This window comes from Ovis aries, chromosome 15 (genome assembly GCF_016772045.2).
Source record: "Ovis aries strain OAR_USU_Benz2616 breed Rambouillet chromosome 15, ARS-UI_Ramb_v3.0, whole genome shotgun sequence".
NCBI lineage: Eukaryota > Metazoa > Chordata > Mammalia > Artiodactyla > Bovidae > Ovis > Ovis aries.
Genome location: NC_056068.1, coordinates 77,444,780 through 77,469,916, shown reverse-complemented (window position 1 = coordinate 77,469,916; position 25,137 = coordinate 77,444,780). Strand labels below are relative to the sequence as shown.

The 25,137-nt window shown below is 36.9% G+C and overlaps 1 protein-coding gene and 2 pseudogenes across 1 annotated transcript; 1 reads left to right on the top strand and 2 right to left on the bottom strand.

The window, feature by feature from the left end:
• Positions 1 to 1,824: 1,824 nt before the first annotated feature.
• LOC101120309 (olfactory receptor 5W2-like) lies at positions 1,825 to 2,792 on the top strand (annotated as a pseudogene).
• Positions 2,793 to 10,547: 7,755 nt separating this feature from the next.
• LOC101120558 (olfactory receptor 5D13-like) lies at positions 10,548 to 11,513 on the bottom strand (annotated as a pseudogene).
• A 7,373-nt stretch (positions 11,514 to 18,886) lies between these two features.
• Positions 18,887 to 19,818, bottom strand: LOC101120814 (olfactory receptor 4P4-like). Its single transcript, XM_004022801.5, is given in 2 exon segments — positions 18,887 to 19,077; positions 19,080 to 19,818. Coding segments are annotated over 2 exon segments (930 nt in total).
• Positions 19,819 to 25,137: the final 5,319 nt, after the last annotated feature.

The window sequence follows — 25,137 nt, the reverse complement described above, 5'->3', positions numbered from 1 at the left end:
TGATTATTTGAATCTATTGGCTTTTCATGCATTGCTTTGACATTTCTTCATATACTTTTATTACTGGAAATATTGCTAAATGACATGGGGAAGGTGAATATTTCAAAAAGGAGGAAACCAAATGAATAATAGGAAGATGTAAATTACTAAGTTGGGAAATCTTGTAATTCATCGGATCTCTGCTTTGACTATGTAAGGGGAGTTTAGATTCAGTGTAACTGTGCAGCTTAGACTAAGCATAATCTGTATTTTCTTACTGTCAGATCAATATGTTGACAATAGTGAAGAAATAAAGCTTAATTTTCGCAAAGGTTGTTACTGTTTTCACAGGGGAAAATACAGAGCAGAAAATATAATTAACCAAATGTTAGCAAGCACTGAGCCAGAGGGTGGATTCTTCAGAGACTTAAGTCCCAAATGCTACCTGGCAAAATAAAAGGTTAGCTGTTTATTTTTTAGACATCAGTAGCAAGGACATGGGGTCACACAGAGTTGGACATGACTCAAGCAACAGCAGCAGCAGCCGCTGCAAGGACGAAAACCCTACTCATTTCAGAGTATGTTCTTGAGTCTCCAGATTTAAGAATACAGGGGAAAAACTTAGCATTAACAAATGAGAAATTTATCAATTAATTACTTATGCCTACCAACTCGATATAAGAAACTCATGAGTTTAAAAATCAGAAAATATTTTCTTCTCAGAATTGGAAGAATCTGTCTCTAGCATCTATAAAATGACTGTTTAATTATTTTCTTTTAATTTAGATTCACAGGAAAGCCTTTACTCTTTGTCACTGGGGAAGCATATACATATGTTTTTAAAATTTTATTTCAGACATAATATAGGCAGAATACTATAAATAGCAATATTTGGAAACTTAACTCCATGTAAATCATACGCCAATATGTACTTAAAGAAACCTGTCACCAATATGCTAATTCTTAGATCAGTAGAGACATGCAGACATGACGCAAGCAGATACATACACAAGGAGGACACTCGACACATCGGAAGTGTTCATTACACCTCATCTCATTTTCTTTTTAATACAAAAGTCAATTAAAATCAAAGACACGCAAATGCATGTGTTAAATTCTATTGTTTTCACTTGTTTGTATCGTTCTTCTTTGGCTGGTCAAGGGGTCCATCCTCTGGCACCAGGGCGAGACAGAGATCAGTAAAGAGAACTGTGGCAAAGGAGCAACACGTTTCTACAGTAAAGGTCAATAGTGCCTATTTTATGTCTACCGGATACTGAAGGTAACAGACCAGGACGGCAACATAGTAATTTTCATTATGAATGGTTGCTGATATGCTCTAGAATGTATAGACAATCATTTCGAATCAACATTAGCTGAGCTGTATTCTGAGAAACGCAACAATGGTAACAAATTTTTGTGCCCAAATGACTATTTCCAGAGATGGAAAATGCTTAATCCTATAACTAACAGCCAGGTCTCTCAAACATTGGTGTCTCTTGTATGGTATTTTGAACATAAAATAAGACATTAGTTCTTCCAATTATGCCTCCAGAGGTAAGAAGGCAAAAACCTAGGAAAATGAAAAACTCGTAGAGTTTTATATACATCATAATGACATGCAGACTTAGATAAAACTTTTTCAACGTGTAATATAGTTTTTTGTTTGTTTTATTTTGCCAGGTAGGTAACAATGTTCCTTCAAAAAGTAGGGACATGATTGGGCAATTTTCTGAGTATAAAATGACTTTTACACAAAGAGACTGTGCTCTCCTTTACAGATATTTTGCAGACGTCCGTACATTTATCTATACTTTCCTGATCATTTTGTAGAAAAATTAAAGAATGGAGAAAGAAAATTGCTCCTCTGTGACTGAATTCATTTTCTTGGGGATTACCAGTGATCTGGAAGTGACAGTGACCTTATTTGCCATGTTGCTGATGGTCTATCTCATTAATCTTCTGGGAAATCTTGGAATGATCATTTTGATTAGAATGGATCCCCAGCTCCAAACGCCAATGTACTTTTTCCTCAGCCACCTCTCCTTCTGTGACCTCTGCTATTCCACAGCCATTGGGCCCAAGATGCTGGTTGACCTTTTGGCCAAGAACAAACCAATCCCCTTCTACGGCTGTGCCCTACAGTTCTTGATTGCCTGTACCTTTGCAGATTCTGAGTGTCTCCTGCTGGCAGTGATGGCCTATGATCGATACAGGGCCATCAGCAGCCCCCTTACTCCTATGCGGTCAGCATGTCCAATGGGGTGTGCTCCCTGCTCGTGGCTGGGGTTTACCTGGTGGGAATGACAGATGCTTTGATCCACACGACATTAGCATTCCACTTATGCTTTTGTGGGTCAAATGAGATTAACCACTTCTTCTGTGACTTACCTCCACTCTACCTTCTTTCCTGCTCTGATACACAGGTCAATGAATTGACATTATTTATTGTTTTCGGCTTCATTGAATTGAGCTCAATTTCAGGAGTTCTTGTCTCTTACTGTTATATCATCCTAGCAGTCTCAAAGATCCACTCCGCTAAGGGGAGGTTCAAAGCTTTCTCCACCTGTGCCTCCCACTTAACCGCTGTGGCAATTTTCCAGGGAACTATGCTCTTTATGTACTTTAGGCCAAGTTCAATCTACTCTTTAGATCAAGACAAAATGACCTCATTGTTTTACACCCTTATGATTCCCATGTTCAATCCTCTGATTTACAGCCTACGGAACAAGGATGTGAAAAATGCCCTAGGAAAACTAAAAAATAAAAGATGGTTTCAAAGATTTATATCACACATATGCACACTCATATAGTAGTTATTTTTTTGCAAATTTATATGGTATGATACATGAGAAATATAATTTTATCAAATCATTTTTAATAAATGAGTATCTATACTAAAGTTCAGCCATAGGAAATTGTTGCAGTTTTCAAAACTTGTCATGCTTCGTTTTACGTCTTGACCTTATCTATGAAACTCTGTGTAAAACTTCCTGGCTCTTCAAATTCTATCATATTTTTGTGTGTATTCATTCATTCAAATTTTATTTCAAGCGTATTAATATTTAATTCTTCTTTGTCTGCCTCTAAGTGCTCTACATTTCTTTAGAAACCCATTAGTTTGTATAAAAATGGAACTTATAATCTAGATGAATAAAGAAACATTTACTAACTAACCACACATACAATTCATAGTAAAGTTTAAGACTTTCATTAATTAAAACAACAAATATAGGGTTAAAAATCTAGGAACAAATGTCAAAACATAGTGTGCAGAAGAAAGGTTTTCTTTAAAGGAGATATTGTCAGATCCAAAAATTTGAGAAGGAAATGATTCTAGGAAGATAATTTGACACTTATCGAGGTCTTGAGTTGAGCAGCTGTATACCTTTTCAGGGGATTCCCAGTGCCTCAGTGGTAAACAATCTGCCTGCCAGTGTAAGAGATGCAGGGGATTCGGATTTAATCCTTGGGTCAGGCATATCCCCTGGAATAGGAAATGGCAACTTGCTCCAATATTCTTGCTTGGGACGTTCCATGAACTGAGGAGCCTGGCAGGCTGTGGTCCCTAGGGTCACAAAGAGCTGGATGCAACTGAACACACAGATACATACATACACACACCTTTTTAGAATTAAGAAACCCAAAACTGAAAGCAATTTGGACTCGGTGGGAGAGGGAGAGGGTGGGATGATTTGGAAGAATGTCATTGAAACATGTATAATATCATATATGAAACGAATCGCCAGTCCAGGTTCAATGCAGGATACTGGATGCTTGGGGCTGGTGCACTGAGACGACCCAGAGGGATGGTATGAGGAGGGAGAGAGGGAGGTTCAGGATGGGGAACATGTGTATACTTGTGGCGGATTCATGTTGATGTATGGCAAAACCAATACAATATTGTAAAGTAATCAACCTCTAATTAAAATAAATAAATTTATATTTTAAAATAAATAAATTTACATTTGCCTAGCAAAAAATAAATAAATAAAAAATAAAGTACCTTGGTAAATTGCATAGTTTTCTTTAATAACTAGCTATCAACTCCTCCCGTTCTTAGCTCTGATTAAATGTTCCTTTTTAGAGTTCACAGACAACCATTTTCTTTAATCATTCTATTTAATATTGTCCTGTTTGTGAAATCATGGCCTACAGTATGAGATTGTGAACAATCTTTGCTCAAGGATTCTACATTCTACCTGTATTATCCAAAGCACTTCCCTAATGTTTGGGACACAAGTGGAGAAAGAGAGAGAGAGAACAAAGTAAAGAAAAAGGAAGGAATAAACAGAGTAGATAACATTTGTGAGTGTTCATTAGACATCAATAATTAACAAAATAAAAATTAACTGAAGATATGGTATGTGGCTTGAATACATATATATATATAATAAATTTTAAGAAAGAATATAAAATGGTTGTGAATACCAAGGTGCTGATCTATAAAGAAGATACATATCACACTAGAAGTGAAGAGCATTCATCTGGATACATTCTTAATATGTATCTATTTTGTGGGTTTCTGCTCTAGAATCTGATGCTAAAGCACTGAATCAGTATGTCTAAACAATACAGATATATTTGAAGAAGCATGTAAAATTCATGTACTTGTTTATTACAGTTGCAAAAGTTAAAAAAACCCACTGTTTCTTAGATTTTCTAGCTATCATTGTAGAGTGACTTTGTGCAAAAACAATTCAGAATGAAATTAAAGCCCAAGAAGATTCTCTGGCTTCCACAGGGGGCATTTGTGAGAAACTGACCTCTTCCACAGAATCATACTGGAAAGAACTTATGAATAATTTTTTTTTAATAAAACACTTCAGGGGTTTTCACCTGTAGTATGTTTTCTCATTTTACACACAATATTTTAGAACTGTTATTTATCAGCAGAAACATGGTAAAAATCATTTTTTGAGCTAGAAAAATGGAGTCTCAGTGCATTATTGCTAATTTAGGGAATATAAGTGTGTAATCTGGTTAAGTAATTTCTATTTGACTGCCCTGTATCAGAGCTTCTAAAGATTCATTTGATCCACAATTTGGCTGTTATTATGAGATCTAGTGGACGTGAACTAAAAGGCTAGAATATTTTAAGTCCTATAAATGGAATTACAAAATTAAAATTGACTTATTCAATTGTCTGAGGGCTTCCAACCTCAATTTACCAGTATCTCCCTGGAAGGAACTTGTACACATAGATATACCTCAGCTTTTCTGACTGTCCTAGGGATATGGTAAAGAATCTGCCTGGAATATGGGAGACCTGGGTTTGATCCCTGGGTCAGGAAGATCCCTTGGAGAAGGGAATGGCTACCCACTTCAGTATGCTTGCCTGGAGAATTCTGTGGACATAGGTGCCTGGTGGGTTACAGTCCATGAGGTCACAAAGAGTCTGACATGACTGAGTGACTAACCCTTTAAGGGTTGACATGTCTCCAGATCAACTGACTCTAACAAACAGTAAGACCTTCATTCAAGAATGTCACAGAAAATATAAACCATATCAAACACTTTCCCAACCCCGACAGTGTAAAACTAGAACTCAGTTAGAGAAATAAGTTTAAAAATTTTACAAATGTATGGAGATTAAACATATCCCTGAACAACCAGTAGTTTAGAGAAGAAATCAAAAAAGAATTTTAAAATATCCTGAGACAAATGGAAATAGAAAAATATCATGACCAAAATTAGAGGACAATAACAAATTACAATAAACACAGCTTTAAGAGAAAAGTTTGCAGTGAAAAAATGCTTACATTAAGAAGAAGAAGGAAAAAAAAGCTAGACCTTTTGTACCCCAAGGAACTAGAAACGCAGAACATGCTAAGTTAAAAGTTAGTAAAAGAAAAGAAATAACAAAGATCAGAGTTAAAACAAATGAAATAGAAAAAGTCAATCAACGTAAAGGCCGTACTTTTGAAAAGGAAAGCAAAATGGAGGAAAAAATAGCTAAATTTATCGAGATAAGGGAGAAGTCTCAAATAAATAATACTATAAGTGGCAGAAGGGATATGACCATTGATACTACAGAAAAACCAAGGATCATAAGAAACTACTATGAACAATATACATCCCTTCCCCACCCTCAAAAAATCAAATGACTTAGAAGAAATTGTTAAATTCCTAAAGCATAACACCCTACAAAGACTGAATGATGAAACAATAGAAAATCTGAATAGACAAAATACTAGTAAGGACAACGAATCAGTTATCCAAAGCTCCCCCACAAGATAAGTCCAGGACCACATGGCTTCATTGGTGAACTCTAACATTTGAAGAATTAATAATTTTTAAATTTTTCCAAAACATAAAAATAGAAGCATAGGCAATACTTCCAAACTCGTGTTATGAACCCAGCATTACCTTGATGTCAATACCAGACAAAACACAGCAAGGAATAAGAATTAAGCGTCAATATTCCTGATGAACATGAATGCAAAAGCTTCTGTTGGAAAACCAACTTCAAAACTGCATTGAAAAGATCATACACTATGATCAAGTGTTGTTTATTCCAAGCATGCAAGGACAGTTCAACATGTGCAGATCAGTTAGTGTGATATACCACATTAACAAGCACGAGTAAAAGTAATTAATCATCTCAATAAATGCAGAAAACAAATGACAAAATTCAAATTTTTTCATGATGAAATTCTCAGTAAACCAGTTAGAGAGGGAACCTATCTCAACATAACTAAAGGACATATGTGACAAACTCAGCTTACATGACATTAAATAGTGAAAAGGTAAAATCTTTCCCTCAAAGATAAGGAACAAGACAAGAATTTAAGTGCTTCTCAACAGAGTGAAACCCTAAGAGATCTGGTATCCCTGGAAATAGAGAAGTGCCTGATGGGAAAAGTGATTTTGGAAAATAATCATAGTGAAGTAAGCAAGGACAAATTCCAACGTTCAAATATGTGACTAGAGAAGTAGATAATGGTAGTAAAGCTCTTGAGTGACACAAACACCCTCAGTTTCAGTTCAGTTCAGTTGCTCAGTCATGTCCAACTCTGTGCGACCCCATGAACCACAGAGCGCCAGGCCTCCCTGTCCATCACCAACTCCCAGGGTTTACCCAAATCAATGTCCATCGAGTTGGTGATGCCATCCAACCATCTCATCCTCTGTCATCCCCTTCTCCTTCTGCCCTCAATCTTTCCCAGCATCAGGGTCTTTTCAAATGAGTCAGCTCTTCACATTATATGGCCAAAGTATTGGAGTTTCAGCTTCAACATCTGTCCTTCCAATGAACACACAGGACTGATCTCCTTTAGGATGGACTAGTTGGATCTCCTTGCAGTCCAGGGACTCTCAAGAGTCTTCTCCAACACCACACTTCAAAAGCATCAATTCTTTGGCCCTCAGCTTTCTTTACAGCCCAACTCTCACATCCATACATGACTACTGGAAAAACCATAGCCTTGACTAGATGGACCTTCGCTGACAAAGTAATGTCTCTGCTTTTTAATATGCTGTCTAAGTTGGTCATAACTTTCCTTCCAAGGAGTAAGCGTCTTTTAATTTCACAGCTGCAATCACAATCTGCAGTGATTTGGGAGCCCAAAAAATTTAAGTCAGCCACTGTTTCCACTGTTTCCCCATCTATTTCCCATGAAGTGATGGGACCAGATGCCAAAATTTTAGTTTTCTGAATGTTGAGCTTTAAGCCAACTTTTTCACTCTCCTCTTTCACTTTCATCAAGAGGCTCTTTAGTTCTTCTTCACTTTCTGCCATAAGGGTGATGTCATCTGCTAGCTGAGGTTACTGACATTTCTCCCAGCAATCTTGATTCCAGCTTGTGCTTCCTCCAGCCCAGCATTTCTCATGATGTACTCTGCATAGAAGTTCAATAAGCAGGGTGACAATATATAGCCTTGACATACTCCTTTTCCTATTTGGAACCAGTCTGTTGTTCCATGTCCAGTTCTAACTGTTACTTCCTGACCTGCATATAGATTTCTCAAGAGGCAGGTCCAGTGGTTTGGTATTCCCATCTCCTTCAGAATTTCTCACAGTTTATTGTGATCCACACAGTTGTCAATAAAGCAGAAATAGATGTTTTTCTGAAACTCTCTTGCTTTTTGATGATCCAGAGGATGTTGGCAATTTGATCTCTGATTCCTCTGCCTTTTCTAAAACCAGCTTGAACATCTGGAAGTTCACGATTCATATATTGTTGAAGCCTGGCTTGGAGAAATTTGAATAAACTCTTCAGGTTTTCTGAAATTGGTATTAGCTTAAGAAGGGCAAGATCTCTAAATTGAACATGACCAGTGTTAATAAACTACATTCAAGGACTATTTGTGAGATACCCTTTTGATAATGGAAGTGTCATTTTGTGGTTCTGAAAACTGCAGGAGAGTCAAATGTTTATAGAATGTGCAGCTACAGCTAAAGACTTAAAATTAGACAAAGAAATATATTTCAAGTTAGAGTGCTCAGCAATAGAAGCATTCATATAAGTCATTGAGTGTATTATGTATGCTATTTTAGCTTTCTAAATCTCATGTGACAACTATATTCATTAAGGAGACATCATCTAAAGTCTTACCCAGGTGAAGAGTCAGTCACCTAGTCGTGTCCATCTCTTTGTGACCCCATGGACTGTAGCTAAGCTACTCTGTCCCTGGGATTCTCCAGACAAGAATATGGAGTGGGTTGCCATTCCTTCTCCAGGGCATCTTCCTGACCCAGGGATTGAACCTGGGTCTCCTGCATTGCAGGGCGATTCTTTACTATCTGAACCAAGAGGGAAGCTCCCTTACCTAGGTGAGCACAGTAGTAAATGTTATGAATTTAGTCAGAAATTTTCATTTTTATTCATCCAGCAAGTATTCATTGAAGGCCAAATGTGTTTTCTAGGTGAATTTCTAGGCATTAGAGATATCAGATCCAATAATAATACCAGAAATTTCTACTCTCTTGGAGTGTATAGAAGGAGAAGGAAATGAGGAAAATAAATTAATGCATGTATTTAACATATCATCTGTTCCTACAAAAAAATTATCATTACGGGGGTAAAGAGTGATTATCTCATTTTATTAGATTTTCAGAAAAGACTTTTCTTGGTAGGTGGTATTTGAATAGGCACATACATGATTTAATAGAAATATATTTATTAACAGTGGATTGAGCACTAACATATTTTGGAGCCTATTAACTTCCTTACAAGGTGTTTCATCTTTCTCCATTTCAAGCTATTATGTCAGTGAGTGTGGCAGTATGCATACTGTATGTCACTGAGTTCAGTGTGAGGATTGGCATGGTATAAAACAGACTCTACTCGAACAATCACTTATGAGCATTTGGAACTGAGCATACTATAGAGGGCTGCCCAGTTGGCGCTAGTGATAAGGTACCTGCAGGAGACATAAGCGATTCTGGTTCAGTCCCTGCGTCTGGGAGATGCGCTGGAGGAAGGCTTGGCAACCAACTCCAGTATTCTTGCCTGGAGAATCCCATGGGCAGAGGAGCCTGGCAGGCTACAGTCCAGGGTCTCAAAGAGCCAGACATGAGTGAAGTGACTTCCACACAGCACGCACGTGCTATAGAGAGAGGATGATGATGTGTGGAAGGCACAGGTAGACAGGACTCTGTGATGCCCACAGGTAGAAAGTATCTTTAATATAGTGAGAGAAGGGAAAGCTAGGAAATGATGGCTATGAACTTTCTTAGTTCATTGAATTGGCTAAAGTAAAACAAGATCCAAAAGGGCAGCAGAATACTCATACAAAATATGTTTACTAAGATGGACTCACAGTAGGGAGCACAACTGAAAAGATGAGTGTGAGAAACAGTCTATGCTCAGCTGTAGCACCAGCCAGAAGGATGGAGCACAGCTTCTGGGGCGCAACAGCTGTGTAGAGTGCAGGTTTACAAACAGCCAGGAAGCAGTTATGTGCAACAATACTAAAAATTAGTTGTTGTTGTTGTTGTTTAAGAGTTGTGTGTGGTTTAGGAGGAAGAGAGAGAAGCAGAAGTCACACACCCTCCTTCCCTGTGTCTCTGTGTATCTTTTTCTGTCTCTTATAAGGACACTCTCATTGGATTTTGGGTTCACTTTAAGCTCATCTTGACTCTTACTTTAATTACATCTGCAAAGCTCTTATTTCCAAATAAGGTGACATTCTGAGTGCTGGGTGACATGGATATTTGGGAGACACTCTTCACCCACAGCGCTTCCATGTTAGCTCAGAAGTTGAAGAAGCTCCCTGAAATGCAGGAAACCCAGGTTTAATCCCTGGGTCAGGAAGATCCCCTGGAGAAGGTAATGGCTACCCGCTCCATTATTCTTTCCTGGAGACTTCCATGGACAGAAGAACCTAGCAGGCTATAGTCCATGGGGTGGCAAAGAGTCAAACATGACTGAACAACTCAGTTTCACTTTTCAACACACATCATTTTACACATGATATACAGCTATTTTATTTGACATTGAACTGAACAAAAACTAAGAGATCAAATAGCCAATTTATGGCTCTAAATTTACGACCTAGTGAGTTGACTACATAATTTGAGTCATCATCTCTACAAGAAGATTTAATCAATACTATGTAATAGATCATATTTCTTTTGGACATACAGATCTTCGACCAAATTGTATTAAGTGATTCATTAATTTCCTGACACTCTCTTTCACATCTTTGTTCCTGAGGCTATAGATCAGAGGGTTCAGCATGGGACTCACTACTATATAAAACACAGAACCTACTTTGACCCTGAGCCATGAGTTTTTGGGCCTGGATACACTATAAAGGAACAGGATTGTCCCGTGGAACATGATGATGGCCGTCAGATGGGAGGCACAAGTAGAGAAGGCTTTTGGCGCCCCCCAGCAGAGGCATTTTATGATAGTGCCAAAAGTGGAAATACACGTAGTGAAGATAATTGCCAGGCTGCTCACCTCATTGAATGTGGAGATGGCAAAAGAGATCACTTAGCTGATAAAGGGGTCAGAGCGGGAGATGGAGACAATGGCAGAGTGCTCACAGGGGAAATTATTCATGATGTTAGACCCACAGAAGGATAATGTCTGGAGAGGACAGGTGAGTGTCAGCGAGGAGACTACACCCCACATGTAGGGACAGGCCACTAAGGATGCATAGAGCTTTGGGGACATGACTGCTGTGCAGAGCAGAGGCTTACAAATGGCCACAAATTGGTCATAGGCCATCACTGCTAACATGAATGCCTCTGCCACTGCAAACATACAAGCCAAGAACAATCGCATGATGCATCCCGTGAACGAGAGCGTTCTGTCTTCCACAACCAAATTTTCCAAGAGTTTGGGTGTAACTGTGGTGGAATAGCAGAAATCAACCAAGGACAAGTGACTGAGAAAAAAGTACATGGGGGTGTGGAGTTTGGGACTGATCCTGATGATGGTGACCATGCCCAGGTTCCCCACCATGGTGACTGCATAGACGGTGAGGAAAACCAGGAACAAGGGAACCTGGAGGTTGGGATATTCTGAGAAGAAGAGGGTGAAGATGGCTCCGGCACTCTGATTTCCTCCAGCAAACCACATAATTGTTGGAGAAAATCTGAGACAGTGATAATAAAATGATAACAACGATAATGATGACAGTGCATGGATATCTCATTTATCATGCAGCAGACATTGTCTTAAAATATTAGCACCTTAGTTTTGACCACTTCGGAGAAGGCAATGGCAACCCACTCTAGTACTCTTGCCTGGAAAATCCCATGGATGAAGGAGCCTGCTAGGCTGCAGTCCATGGGGTCGCTAAGAGTCAGGCACGACTGAATGACTTCACTTTCACTTTTCACTTCCCTGCATTGGAGAAGGAAATGGCAACCCACTCTGGTGTTCTTGCCTGGAGAATCCCAGAGACGGGGGAGCCTGGTGGGCTGCCGTCTATGGGGTCGAACAGAGTCGGACACGACTGAAGCGACTTGGCAGTAGCAGTTTTGACCACTAAATAAGACTTTGAAAAAAAAAGACTTTGAATTTCAAAACAAGCAGTCTCATATTTTACAAAGGGAAATGGAAGCATATCTGAGTTAAGACACTTGTTTGAATTAACACAGCGTGCTAGTGATGAGTTAGGTTTGAAGTTGATCATGAGTGACAGAAATTGAATTTAGTGTAGAGTGAGAGAGAAATATTTTCTATAGTGTTGCAGAAAAACGTGTTTTTCACAGTTCCACCATTCTGAAGGTCTGTGTTGTTTGGTGGGAGTAACAGAACAATAAAGGAAAATTTTCAGCAATTACTAAGGGCTTCCCTGGTGGCTCCAGTGGTAAGAATCTGCTTGCCATGATGGAGACCAGGGTTCAGTCCCTGGGTTGGGAAGATCTCCTGGAGAAGGGAATGGCTACACACTTTGATAAATATTTTTGCCTGGCGAATTCCATGGACAGAGGAGCCTGGTAGGCTACAGTCCATGGGGTCACAAAGAGTCAGATACAACTGAGCAAATAACACACACATGATTACTAACTATAAGATCAAGGCCCCAGAGAAAATATAAGTACACCATCTCAGGAATTGTATCTTGTACTATCCTTCCCTGAACAAGATAGGAAATATTATTAATATTAATATCAGAAACTTCAGAGATAGAGTTGTGTTCAGACACAGCTCTCATACTCAAATGCAAGAGTCTTCACCTCCTTAAATACTTTTTCCTTCTTCCTTAAAATAAGCATGCGGTGCCTAATTTACAGGATTACTGTGGAATGTAAATAGCCTTACATGTACAGAACTTGATGCTCAAAAACATGTTAATTTCCCCTTCTTCCTCTTGGAATCCACATAGTGTTATAAATCTAAGAGGTCCTCACACTATTCGAGTGGTAGTAGATTCTAGTAATTAAGGTTATGAGTTCTGGACCTACATAGAATGAGATACTGGCTCCAAAATTCACTTGGAGCATAATCACAGATAAAAACATAATCTCTTCTTCTTCATGTATAAAGTGAATAATACTGTAATTAACTCTGAGATCTGCTGTAAAGATGTGATGAGTTCACTTATACAACAGCTTAGGACAGAAACTGGTGTATATTAAGATAAAACATTTAGTAAATATTCATTGTCATTGACATTATATTTGTCATGTCAATGGGTATATTATATTATTCTTACTATACATTTTGAATAGCTTATTTAAAGCATGTAATATTGTAACATGGGATAAAATATGGATAAGACATAGCAGAGTTTCCCACCGTAAACAATCTGCTTTTTCTTACCTGAAGGCTGGGGTTGCTCACTTTGGGGAAACATCCTATCATTAAGCCAAATCTTTCTCTTTGGTCTGGGTTAAGCTGACTTCCCCACATTTCTGAAGATAAATGTACTGCTTATTTCAGCCAGTTTTTTTGGTTTTCTTTCTTTTGAATTAATTAACCTTATCCAAATTAGAGAGATGTTTATGTTCTCCTTTGATAATTTTTCTTTATCTCAACTAAACTTAGGAAAAAGAAATCTACCACTTAAATACTATCCATTCAAATAGCTTGTTTGAAAATTTCATCATACATTTTTGCTTCTGCATAATCTTAGAAGCATACTGGTGTTTTGATTTTCTTTTTAAAAAAATATATCTTCAGTTCCTTCACTGCAATACTGTCCACTTATCTGCTGGGCCAGTACATTCTTCTTCATATTAAACTTTTTTCCATAATGGAATCCAAAGGACTAATAATATGATTAAGTTTGTGAAATATGAAAAGACAAGTAAGTCTAGTAATATTCTGATAACTGCGGAGAGACATGGCACTGATTACTTTAAGAGCTCATGTGCAAATCACAAGTCATGATAGTTGAAGCCAGGTTTTCCCAAATAGTAAAAATAGCATTTCAAAGTTTCTGGAATTTTTCAAAGGTTAGTTAGAAGACTTAGATCATAAATACAATCAGAATGATTCAAATATTCATTTTTAGGAAAGTGACTTTTATAATTAGGAACTGGATTTAACTTACCAGCTGCTTAAGTCATCATATTTAAGATTTCTTATAAGATGAGGCTTCACACCTAACATAAAGTCAGAATTTTAAAAATTATCATTTCCATGCAGTAATACATCTCTAATTGCATAAAATCTTACAAGAGAACTCATGAGTTCCATTGTCACAGATATGTTTGGTAAACGGAACTAATTTTGAAAATTTTTTTTAGCATGCAGTTTTTCCATTTCTAAAAAATAAATGTGTCTCTGATATTTTACCTTTGTCTCTATAAAAAAGTTACATATATACATATGTATGTATACATATATACATGATATATTCTGCTTGATGTTAAATTGGCATTTAAGGAGAATTCTGACAATATGTGTCATATAGAAAAGGTCTCAATCTCTGAAGATATAGAAATTTCCCATCAGTATACTTTGCCAAAGATGTAAATCATAGCTTCAATTTCTCAATTTCTACCTAATAAATAAATATGCCAAAGCTCTTACTTGCATTTCCCTATTGCATCAACATCCAAAGCACTGAGATCAGACATGGGACATGGAGACTATGAGGAAATGGAGCATATAATGTCTATGGACATGGAGAATATAATGCTCATTTGTCAGGACAGGGCAGAATCAGTTAGCTGAAGGAGACTGCAGTGAGCTGCCGTGAGAAATATTGAGTACCCTACAGCTAGAATTAAAAGTTCAGAGGGTAGACCCAGGATTTAAGACTTAATTTTTCCTGGGAGAAAAAAAAATGAAGCTTGTTAGGGCACTATAATTTCTGGCTGATGCCTGGAAAAGACTCCTATGCTTTACCCCTATGCTTTTTTTTTGGGGTGGGGGGGGGAAGCTGACATGCCCCCATGGGCTCTCTTGCAGATGCACAGACAATTTTCCAATTTATCTTTGTAAGGCCAACTCCTTTCTAAAAAGATAGACTTTTTCTGATTGAATTTTCCATATGTGTATTGCAGAAAATATATTTTAAAAAGAACTGTAACAAAAATAAAATGGTCTCATACATTTATTCATATAAAAATATTTGCTATCTCTTAATTCTAAAAGGTCTGAGTTGGACAAAGCTTACTATGGAGAAGGCATTTATTGTTGTTTAGTCGCTAAGTTATGTCCCACTGTTTTGCAAACCCACAGAATGTAGCCTGCCAGACTCCTCTGTCCATGGAATTTTCCAGCAAGAATATTGGAGTGGGCTTCCGTTTTCCTTCTCCAGGGGAACTTCTTGACCCCGGGATCAAACTCATGTCTCCTGCACTGGCAGGCGGGTTCTTTACCACAGAGCCACCAGGGAAGCCCTAGAGAACGTATTCAGTGGGGAACAAAACAGCCTCTGTCCTCGGCGAGGCCGGAGGCCAAGGAAAGAGACAGACAATGAAACAAACAAGAAAGCAAGCAAATGTACGATCACAATAGTATATTTTAAGTAAACAAATAGGAAGTTGTGGGTCATTTCTTTTTAATCTATAGACGTTTTAGGCAAGTGGAAATCTTGGACATTTTTATGTTATACAGATATTTATTCCTTATTCATTTCATTTCCTTCAGTCGCTCAGTCGTGTTCAACTCTTTGTGACCCCATGAACAACAGCACGCCAGGCCTCCTGTCCATCACCAACTCCTGGAGTTCACTCAGACTCATGTCCATCCAGTCAGTGATGCCATCCAGCCATCTCATCCTTGTCGTCCCCTTCTCCTCCTGCCCCTAATCCCTCCCAGCATCAGAGTCTTTTCTAGTGAGTCAATTCTTCGAATGAGTTGCCTCTTAAATTTTACTTTATGTAATTTCATAAGACAATTGTATTTTCTCATTCATTTTTTACCTTAAAATGTAGTATTTATATTTGTTGAAAAGTTGAAATCACATGACTGAATTCATCTTTTAAAAAATTTACTTCATCTTTATTGTTTATATGAAAGCTTCTAAGATCTTTTATATACCATTGAATATTTTTAAACAGTCAGTGGGTATCTGTGAATGGATCTATTTCTGTAGTTTCTTTAAAGTTTACCATTTGTCAGAGGATACATTTTAAAAGAAAATATATTTGAATTTTTATGCAAATGAATGGACACTTCAAAGATTCTATTGATTTTATTATTAATATTTAATGTAGAAATGAGTAAGATGTTACCATCAGTTCAAGCAATAGTTCACCACACATTTATCGTCAGTAAGGGGTGCTAAAATGAATTTATAAGTTGATACAAAACTAGTCAAATATCCAAAGGGCTATCCTTAATTGCATTTCACCTGACACAATTTGAATTGCTATGGCCAGACATTGTTGACATTGATATTACTTTGTGTGAGTCAGCTTCTCTATTCTGAGTTGTAAAATGTCTTAGCCAAAAATAATGAAAGGTAGATAATAACCTGAATGCAAGAACTAGTAAGGTCACTCACTAAATTACAAAGAATCTCACTGTGCTTTCTTGATATTATATGTGCTATTAATGATCCAACTGAAGAGAGAAATATGGCTGATGCTCCTGAGAAGCTGAGAAGGGAGGAGATCACAGTGCAAAAGTGGAGGCATTAAATCATAATTCCCTGACTGATACTGACAATGAAGTGTTCACTTGCTTATATTATTAAACTGTGGTTTATTTACAATGTTGTCTTGGTTTCGGGTATATAGTCATGTGATTCAGTTCATATATATGTGTGTTCATATGTATGTATATTTTCCATCGCAGATTACTTTTCATTGTAGGTTATTACACGATATTGAGTATAGTTTCCTGTGCTACAATAGATCATTGTTGCTTATCTATTTAATATTTGGTAGCCTGTATCTGTTAATCCCAAACTCCCAATTTATCCCTCCCCTCCCCTTTTACTTTTGGTAACCATAAGTTTGTTTTCTGTGTCTGTGAGTCTTTTTCTGTTTTGTAAATAAGTCCATCTGTGTATTTTTTTTTCTTTTAGAATCCACATAAAGTGATTGCATTTATTTGTTTTTCTCTGTCTGACTTACTTCACTTAGTAAGATAATTTCTTGGTCCACCCATGTGGCTGCAGACTCCAGTATTTTAATAATCCACATTCACAACTTTTGTTCCAAGAATGAAAATAAAATAGGAACATTTGTGTTAATTTTTGAAGTTTTATTTTTCAATAATACAAGTCTGGTTGATTGGAGGATAGGGCTTCTGAAGCAGAGGGAAACTTTGAGGGCTGGCTGGTCTTCTTATTAAAGACCCTGCTTATTTCATACCAGAAAGTGATCTTTCACTTTCCTGCTCTGTTATGTCCTCTGACCTGTATACTGCGCATACCCTCTCCAGGAGTTTTCAGATAGCTGTCAAGAGCTAGGTTTAAAACAACAACAAGCAAATATGTTAGGATCTTCCTATAAGAATTTCTAGCACATCATATTTTTAGGTTTATTTGTTGGACATTTTAAAGTGAGTCATAGAACAATGCTATTTTTCTTTTTTATATTATGAACCCATTTTAAGAATTCTCAACATTGACAACTCATTTTTACCTAGCCTGGCTCTCTCTACAACTTGAAAACAAATTCCCATGCAAGTACATCATCGATGAAGTTTTTAAAAGACTTTTGAGATTCTACCCATTCCTAATCAGTTATCTAGTGGCCTGATCTTGCTCCTAGTCATTTCTGACATTGGGCAAAGGTTCTTCAGGATGACTTTCAATTTACTGGAAAAACTGCCATTAGCTTGAACAGTGCCAAAGGTATGACCATTGACTGTAAGTGATGTTCTCCACCTGCCCGCTCTAAGAAAAAAGTAACTTCACCAGTAACAGGTGCCATTGCACACCGTGCCATGCTTAGTCACTCAGTCATGTCCTACTCTTTGTGACCCCCTGGACTGTAGCCTGCCGGGTACCTCTCTCCATGGGGATTCTCCAGGCAAGAATACTGGAACAGATTGTCATGCGCTCCTCCAAGGGATCTTCCCAACCCAGGGATTGAACCCAGACCCCCCACATTGCAGGTGGATTCTTTACTATCTGAGCCACCAGGGAAGCCTAGTAATAGGAGTGTGACATTAATATGGGCCCCGTTCTCACACTCTCACTGCTCCAAAGGAAAGTTATTATCAGAATGGTTACATTTCTGATGCATAACGGGAGACTGGGCAATAAAATAGCTCATATGTATTGAGCACTTACTGTGTGACTAAGCAGTGTTTCAGTCCTGCCCATATCCTCACTAGACTGTGTGCTGGGCTATTATTATCACTTGATGGATGGTTTGTTGAGCATATGTCCCAGTCCTCATAGTCAGTAAGCAATTCTGGGTCTAGAACACATGCCCATAACAAATATACACTATCAGGTACTAGAATTAGCCAGAGTTGCAGTTCACATTTACACTGACAGAGTTGGGAGAGACAGTTCCTTTGAACAAAAGAAAAGAGATTGATCTAGGGCTTAGATAAGAGTACTGGTGTTGGACATATGAGAAGCTCCAGATCACCACTGGCTACGAAATTATCAGAGTAGAAAGGGATATTTTTAAGAAATATATTTGCAGGTCCAAAATTTGGTCTTTTAGAATATTCTTTAAATGATGCAAGTAAAATGTTGGAATTATCTTTAAATCATTCCTACCCGGAATTGGCTTTATTGAATAAAGTCACATACAAGAATGGACTCTATGGTTCTCAGTGTTGATTTGTATTACATGGTGCCTTTGATAGTCTACTGCTAAATATCTAAATTGATTATACGGCCAAAAGATCAGAGGGGAAGAGGAGATATAAATAAGAAAACAAGAAAACTAGAAAAGAGCACAGCAGAGAGTCTGGATAAATCCAGGCAGTTGTAAGCTTTTGCTCATACTTAAATCTATATATTGCTAAAACAAAATGAAACAGAAAAGCATATAAGGCAAGCGTTGTACATTTTAAAGTCTTCAGAGTAGAAAATTCATATATTCAACAAGTTCAGCAGTGAAAATCAGAGGTATCTTTTAGTTCATTTCCTTTCCTACTGCAATATGGCACAAGAGTTTCTTTATGGCATTCTTCATCTCCAGGTTTCTCAGCGTGTAGATTAGAGGATTGAGCATGGGAGCAATGATAGTATAAAAAAGAGCAAACACTTTGTCTTCTGGTAAAGTAGTTGCTGGTCGAATGTAAATGAAGAATAAAGGAGCAAAAAGAGAACCACTACAGTGATGTGGGAACTGCAGGTGGAGAGAGCTCTGCGGCGATTCTCCACAGAGTAGGACCTGACAGAGTACAAGATCACAGCGTAGGATATCAACAAGACCACAAACGTCACCAGGCCCATGAGGCCCGAATTGGCGATGACAAGGAGACCGATTCTGGCGGCGTCAGTGCAGGCCAGTTTCAGCAACGGATACACATCGCAGAAGTAATGGTCTATTTCGTTGGGGCCACAGTAGGGTACAAAGATGGCCAGGAGAAACTGACCAAAGGAATGCAGGAAGCCCCCAGTGCAGGAAGCAGCGATCATGGCCACACACTTCTGTCTGGTCATGATCAGAGTGTACTGCAGAGGCTTGCAGATGGCCACATAGCGGTCATAGGCCATCCCCGTGAGGATGAAGACCTCGATCCCCCCAAAGAAGTGCATGGTGAAGAGCTGTGTCATGCAGCCGTTGTAGGATATGGTCTTCTTTGCTGCCAGCAAGTCAGTGATCAACTTGGGGGTCACAGTGGAGGTGTAACAAAGATCTGCCAGAGAGAGGTAACTCAGAAAGAAATACATGGGCTGCTTCATAAGCTGACTGGAGGCGATAGAAATCATGACAAGTAGGTTTCCAGTCAGAATTGCAATGTAACAAAGTAAGAACAGTAAAAAACAGAGAATTTCAACTTCCTTTTTCTGAGAAAGTCCTAGGAGAATAAATTCTGTGATGTTATTCCTGTTTTCCATGACTCAGAGCAGTTTGTAGCCACCTGAAATTAGTTATCAATCTTTATAAGTATGTGAATATGATGATGTATATTATTCCTTGTCATGGGCATTTTAAAATGGAAAGCATTCAAAACTTGAAGAAAAAGATTTGATTTTTATTTTGAAATGCTTTCCTTGCATTGTTTTTGTTCTTCTGGAAAATACTAATTCTTGATAAACAACTTTGATACCTGATTTAAATATGCTGTAGAATGCAGCATATTTAGGTAACCATTCTATTAGCATGTATTATCAAACATAACTGGACATTATGCCCTGGTAGAATTCAAGAAATGGTACTGTAAAAAAAAAAAAAATCAGGCATCCCTTTCCTATTCTCACTATTTGTTATTGAGAAAATAGACACAGAAATGAAACCTTGAGAGAAAATAAAAAAGCACTTATATGTGGATAATGTTATATGTGAGAAATTTCTTTCCATCTATCCTAGGTGGAAATGTGATAAATAGAAGAAAATCAACCAATCTGGACTTATGAGGTATATATACATGGCCAAAATCAGCTATATATCTGTTGTACCTAATTTACCAATATGATTAATTTACAAGTGTGCTTAATTTACAGATAGAATATTATATTTTATAGTCAAACAAAAGGATAACAAGCAAAGTAAAATTACCTCTATTTTTTCAAAAGTATCATCTCAAACTTTAAAAATATTTGTTTTTTACATTCAGTAAGGCATTTGAGGTTAATAGTAGGTTTCTATACATCTGTGTCTCTTTTGCTGTCTCGCATACAGGGTTATCGTTACCATATTGCTAAATTCCATATATATGCGGGGATGGTCTGGGGAGGGAGGTGGGAGGGGATTCAGGATTGGGAACACATGTACACCTGTGGTGGATTCATGTTGATTATGGCCAAACCAATACAGTATTGTAAAGTAATTAGCCTCCAATTAAATAAATTTCAATTAAAAAATAGTAGGTTTCACTTGAATTTTAGTCTCATACAGTGTCTTACTCACTTGCATAAATTGGCTTCTTTCTAATCAATGTACTCAAGCTGTTCAACTCTCCCTAATGATCAGTCATCCTAAAAATGTTTGCTTCTTTCTGTTCCTACATCACGTGTCTTAGTATCTCAGGCTGGCTTTTGTCTCTTCCATTCCTGTTATTTTTACCTCCTCATCCTAGTCACTGCTGTAAAGCAATGTTAGACCAGCTCTAATAATATGCTTATAACTATTACACCTTTGAACAAACAAATACCTTTCTATTGGCAGAAGTTCAAGAAGGATAGACTAGGGACAACTACTGAGAATTAATCATTTCACTAAATCACAACAAAATTCTCTACATCAACTATATAAAACACAAGACCTTAGTATTTAAGATATTTTATTTCATTTACTCCAAACTTCAGAACCAATATATTCACAATTTATTGTCAAATCTGTAATGCTCCTCTCCTTATTCTTCATTTTCAGTGAAGTTGCCATCCGAATCTGTGTACATAAAGTAGGGTTTGGAAGAGAAAAACTGCAAATCTATCTAGTGTATGAGAGTCATCATCAATGGCCACAAGATGACATTTAAATATGTAACAACTGAATAGTGAAGAGAGGATATTTGTAGTGGTCAAATAAGCCATCTCACTCAACTAACAGTTGCATTTTAGGCTTTTAAAATAATTCCCAATAATTTAAAAGAATGCAGGGCTCTATTCTAACTTCTCCCCTAAATTATATTATTCTGATTTGGGGGGAAAACACTAAAAGTTATATATTCAATCACAGATTATTCTTTATTTAATATTTGACTTACTGCATGAATTGATGAATTAGCTTATATCTTCTCAGCGTTTTTTTCCCTTACGATTTGTCTAAAATCCTACCTCTGAGATTCTTTATCAGTTAGCAGGTCAAATCATGTTTGAAAAATACAATGTAAATGCCATTTTGGTAAGTGTGTTTGCAGACTAAAAATGGAAAATCAATGAAATGATTATGAATTACCAAGAAAATAAACAAAAGCTTTTAAAATGCAGATTCTTTTGTCTTATCAATACTTGCATATTTCAGACAAATTGAAAATTATTTTAAAAAATTTAATCTTGAAAATGCACTCAGTCTAGGCCATTAGAAAGAGAGGCAGTATGTGAAAAATACCTATAAATTAATTTGCATTTTTAAAATATAAAAGCTGTATAATGCATGACTCAAAACTATAATCTATATTCCTGAACAACCTGAAAGCATTTTCCCTATTTTCAGTTATTTCTATGGAAAATAAGAAAGCGTGATTCATATATCTATAAGTGTCATATTCATATTTTTAAAAAATTAATAATTATATCAACAGAAGATATTCTTTAAAATACTGGACTATTAGGAAAATGAAGAAAAATATTGTCTCCTTCATCTCATTGTACTGTTTTCTAACTTGTTGGCATGAGTATGCCACATCCCTTTTTGTATTTCAGTTTAAGCATCAATAAGCAATGGGAGTTAAACTATATATTTAAGGATCTCTGCTAGACCCTAACTCCTTGTGCATGGTTCCGATGTAAATTTTGAGGAGTCAGTGGCTGGATGTTGCTGACTATTATTTTCCAAACAAATGAAAATAAACTTACAAATCCCCTCCAGGTTATTGTCTCTCATTTCCTTTAAGATTAACTGATCCAGTCTCAGAAAGAAACACAACTCCTCCAGCTCTCCTTTTCCTTGGATCCTTTATAGCCTGATACTTTACATTCCCTTTATCCAGTCCAGGTATATAGAAGGCTCCCTCATCTATAGTTCAAACTTAAGTATTCTTCTCTGGAATCCCTAATGATTCCCTGAAGTAGTGAACCTGGACTAGCAGTTTCAAACCAATTTTTGCTCAGTACTATCACAGTGTATTAAACTCTTACTACTTCCAGGTAGATTTCACTAACTACAGCCCACCATGCTATGGTTACTCACATATTCTAAGTCTTGTGGTTCTTAGAACTATCTACCTTGAAAGTGAAGTCACTCAGTCGTGTCCGACTCTTTATGACCCCTTGGACCACCAGGCTCCTCTGTCCATGGGATTTTCCAGGCAAGGATACTGGAGTGGGTTGCCATTTCCTTCTCTGGGAGAACTTCCCGACCCAGGGATTGAACCCGGGTCTCCCGCATTGTAGGCAGACGCTTTACCATCTGAGCCACCAGGGAAGTCTTGTATATCTACCTTGCTTCATATTTTTTTTCTAATTATTACCAGATACTATTAAGTGCTTTAGCTTATCCCTCTAAAACAGTCTTATCTTGGTGAGAGATAGGGCCAGTGCCTCATTTTCTCCCCAACCTGGACATAATGAAAAACAAAACCAAACAAAATTGATACCATTCAAATCTATGTTGAATAGTGAATGCTTGACTTGGGAACAGATTATATAAACTTTCTGAGCCATCTTACTTGTTTAATCTCTAAAGAAATGTAAATAAAACTCATTTCTTTTGGATGTGGGAAAAGTTATTAACCAGTTATCAATTACTATGTGTCAGGAATTATGGTGGAAAAAGACTAAAATCATCTAGGAGGCTTTATTGAAATTCCCATTTAGTAAGTTAGTTACCTAGTTCTCCCATAATAAGATTGTGACTGGATAATGATGAATTATGAAGGATTTAGATTTAATCCTTGAGGATGAATTAGATTATACAATACATTCCTCACTTAATCAATTATATGGCACTGTGTCTCATCAAGAATTTAATTATTAATTCTGTTAGTTTTCCCATTATATCCTCACTCTATACTTTGATTATTTTAAGTATTCATTATGTATTTGCAAATAAATAAATTTTGTTTCAATATTTGACAGAATTAAATGAAAATTCATTTTAATTCCATGTCATTATCATTATAGTTATTTTGTTATGTATTTAAGAGACATAAAAACACAGAATGCTTATAATAAAATTTACTTCAGACTGATGGAGACTCAGAAAGATCACCTTAGAACTGCTCTCTAATTTTTGCTAGTATTCTATTAGAAAAAATCATCTGAAGGTCACATAAATCCATCCCTGTAACCTTCCCCCACTTCTCACTCCCTTGGCTTAATTGTGGAGACTAGACCCTTAAGAGTAGTCTTATATATTAAAACTTAGTCACTTTCCCTAAAACCCTGGTTGTCTCCAACCTGGGTGGTCTCCAAAATGTACAGAACTAAATCTGACCATGCTTTACTAGCCACTCTTTTATTTATTCTGAATATTTATTCAGATCATCTTCATTAACCTCCTATTTTAATAGATAGCCCTGTCTTGGCCAAATTGTAATAGAATAAGCAGTGTTTTTAAACACAGGAATAAGAAACTCAAGCTACAAATATGGTACACTCAGGCAATTAATAGAAAGTAAGAGCAGAGTGATTTAACACACTCTGTACTTCTTGAGTTTTTCCTTAACAGATTTTCTGTATCCTTTACTAAAATATAAGTCACCAACTTTCTGCTTTACTTGGTTCCCTTTAACATTCCCCAAGTTATGAAAAAATGTTTATCACTGTCATTTTTATTACTTTAGGCAATTGACATAGGAAGGGTAAGTTATCACACATGAGCTGTACAAAAAATATATAGCCATGAAAGAAATGCTCTGTATTACCAGGTAGATAGAGCAATAGTTTCAAATGTTGACTGCATGAAAATGTGATTAAAGTTTTCTAACAGACATTAGCCAAGGGGATGATCATTATATTTAAATAATGAATTCTAAAAACATATTGATCTAGCAACAGTGATGAATTGTGGGTTGATTAAAGAAAAGCTAAGCATGTCCAACTCACCAGATACTTGGCTTAAATCTCACATACACATAATATTTCACAGTACCATAATGTAAATTAACCAGTAAATTCTATGACTATGTAGTAATATGTTTCATTATACAAATAATTTTGTAGAAATCTGAACATAGAACTTACCTGCTCTCTAAGGTAAGGTGTCCAGCTTTTTTCTTAAGTAAATTCAAAAGGCTTTCCCCAGTTTTATTTTAATATTTAAGAGAATAAAATGTGCCATCATTTATGCTGGCAACTATTCTTTACTTCTCTTTAAATAACACTTTTATTATATTCTACGGTGAACATTAAAATAAAGACAACACAAGGTTGCTGTCTGATTTCTAAGCAACTTTAACTGGGAGATATTTAACCTGCAGACATTTATTGTAGTATCTCTGTGAGTCTGGAAATTCCCTTTGGGATAATGTGACGAAAGTGAAGCTGAACTTTTCTGAACATTATTCAAAGACCTGAAAATAAGTATATTGACCAAGTCATATTTTCCCTCTG